This window comes from Nannospalax galili, unplaced genomic scaffold (assembly GCF_000622305.1).
Source record: "Nannospalax galili isolate Female #2095 unplaced genomic scaffold, S.galili_v1.0 C49865996, whole genome shotgun sequence".
Classification (NCBI taxonomy): Eukaryota; Metazoa; Chordata; class Mammalia; order Rodentia; family Spalacidae; genus Nannospalax; species Nannospalax galili.
In genome coordinates this window covers 1-2,272 of record NW_008481313.1, presented here as the reverse complement: position 1 = coordinate 2,272, position 2,272 = coordinate 1, and the positions used below count along the sequence as shown (strand labels likewise).

At 42.5% G+C, this 2,272-nt stretch overlaps 1 protein-coding gene across 1 annotated transcript; it reads right to left on the bottom strand.

The window, feature by feature from the left end:
* Positions 1-527: 527 nt before the first annotated feature.
* Positions 528-1,594, bottom strand: LOC103728584 (olfactory receptor 11H6). Its single transcript, XM_008826563.2, has one exon. The coding sequence runs from the start codon at positions 1,518-1,520 to the stop codon at positions 528-530; it is 993 nt and encodes a 330-aa protein (XP_008824785.1). The 5' UTR covers positions 1,521-1,594.
* Positions 1,595-2,272: the final 678 nt, after the last annotated feature.

Here is a 2,272-nt window from a genome sequence, read left to right as displayed (position 1 = left end):
TAAATTAGTACAACCAGTATGGAAAACGTATGGAAATTCCTCAGAAAGCTAAAATTAGAACTACCACATGATCCACTGCTGGAAATAGATCCAACAAAATCAAGGCTGCATACAACAGAGACAGATTTATGCCCACATAGTACTGTGGCACTATTTGTTAAGGTATAAAATCAGCCTTGGTCCCTGTCAATGGGGGAATGCATAAAGAAAATATTATATAAGATTGTTCATCCATGAAGAGAAATGAAATCCTATCACTTGCAACAAGTGGATAAAACTGGGTGATAAGCCAAACACAGAAAGCCACGTATCACATGTTCTTTCTCATATGTGGAAACTAAAGATGTTGATATGAAAGAAGCAGAGGGATTAGTAGAGACCAGGAAGGGTGTAGGGTAGACGGCAACATACAAAAGTGGATGGTCCTGATCAGTTCAGAGGATATATGGCAATATCACAGTAGACCCCATTTATCTGTAGAATAAAAAAATAATTCTTTCGCATCTTAAAAAAGTGGCCCATTTGTCTCAGTTTCGGCTAGTGGCTAAAGCCAGGACTTTCTTTATGGCATCTTTCATGTCTTTGTTTCGGAGACTATAGATAAGGGGGTTTAAGAGGGGGGTCACGGCTGAGTAAATCAGAGTGATGATCTTGTGCATTCCTGCTGGGTTTCCTGATGTTGGGTTCACATACATCATCATAAGGGTTCCATAGAACAGAGACACCACCGTTAAGTGGGATCCACAGGTGGAGAAAGCTTTCGTTCGACCGGCACCAGAAGGAACCCGAAGCACAGCTCTGAGCACTAGAGTGTAGGATCCCAAGATGGAGAGGAAGGGCCCAAAGATAATCATTGAGTTGAAGGTATAACAGAGAAGTTCAGTGGAAGGAGCAGGGACACAGACCAGGGCAAACAATGGGCCTGGGTCACATACAAAGTGGTCGATGATGTTAGGGCCACAGAAAGGAAGTTGGGAGATGAGGACAATTGGGACTGGATAACAGAGGAATCCACTCAGCCAGCAGGCACAGATCAGGATTACACAGAACTTCCCAGTCATGATGGAGGGGTAGTGCAGTGGGCGACAGATGGCCAGGTACCGATCATAAGCCATAACTGATAGGAAGAAACACTCTGTTGTACCAAGTGAAAAGAAGAAATAGAATTGGAGGAAACAGGCAGAGAAGGAGATGGTCTTAGTCTCAGAGAGGATGTTGATCAACATGTTTGGGACAGTGGAAGAAACATACCATATCTCCAAAAAGGCAAAGTTTCCCAGGAAGATGTACATGGGTGTGTGGAGCCTTCTATCCCATTTCACTGCACAGACAATGGCTCCGTTTCCCAGCAAGGTCAGGAGATAGAGAACTAGAATTGAAGAGAAGAAGAAGCTCTGCATCTCCCCTTGGCCACTGAAACCCAGGAGGATAAACTCAGTCACAAAATGTATTGTTTTGTTCTGGGATCCCAAAGCTGTTAGAAAAAACACACACAACCAAGAATGAACAATAACGAACATTTGTGGGTTCTGCAAGCACACCGCTGGCAAATGTACTAAGTTTTCTTCGTCTCTTTAGTTCCTCCTGATGAGCCTTTGAGGAAGGAACACTCTATCATTGTCTTTTACAGATAGAAAACCAATGTTCAGAGAGATTTAGGGAGTTCATTTAAATGTTTGTGCAAAGCCAGTAATTCCTAGACACACTGGCTCATTTGGAGGTTTATTTCAAATGTTCTGATAAACTTTTATGCCAGTGAGGAGTTATCTGTAACAGTGTCCTTTGGTTATTCTACAGATAAACAGGCGCTCTAGACACAGCCTTTCATTTTAAAGCACAATTGAGCATAAATTTGAAGAAAAGTAGCTGCTAAATTGCCTTCTTAGTCAGCGTTTCATATACAGAAATCCAATAAAAACAGATCCGAATAGGTGGGACCCCCGGTTTTCTATTCTTAGACAGTACTGCACAGTGCCCAAGCATCTGTAAGCATTGTGGAAACTACCTGTCTGGTTCCTTCTTGAGCGTATCTGCCATGTGGCATCTAGTTTTGCTGAACAATACCTCCCATTCCTCTCTTGAGTACCTCTGGTTTTCTTAAACCATTTCTTTATATTGAGCTAACTTTATCTCCTTTATTACTTCTGTACAATGAATCTGACACCCCCCAGGTCAATAAGGGCACTTCAACATTGTTGAACCTAACCAAACCAAGTCAAGTCTGTCACCTGTGATCGTGGTGGGAGAGTTCAAAATTGACTACATTGGCGGG

Bases quoted from the DNA above. Each gene is read 5' to 3' on its own strand.
- LOC103728584 (XM_008826563.2), bottom strand. From the start codon at position 1,520: ATGTTCGTTATTGTTCATTCTTGGTTGTGTGTGTTTTTTCTAACAGCT.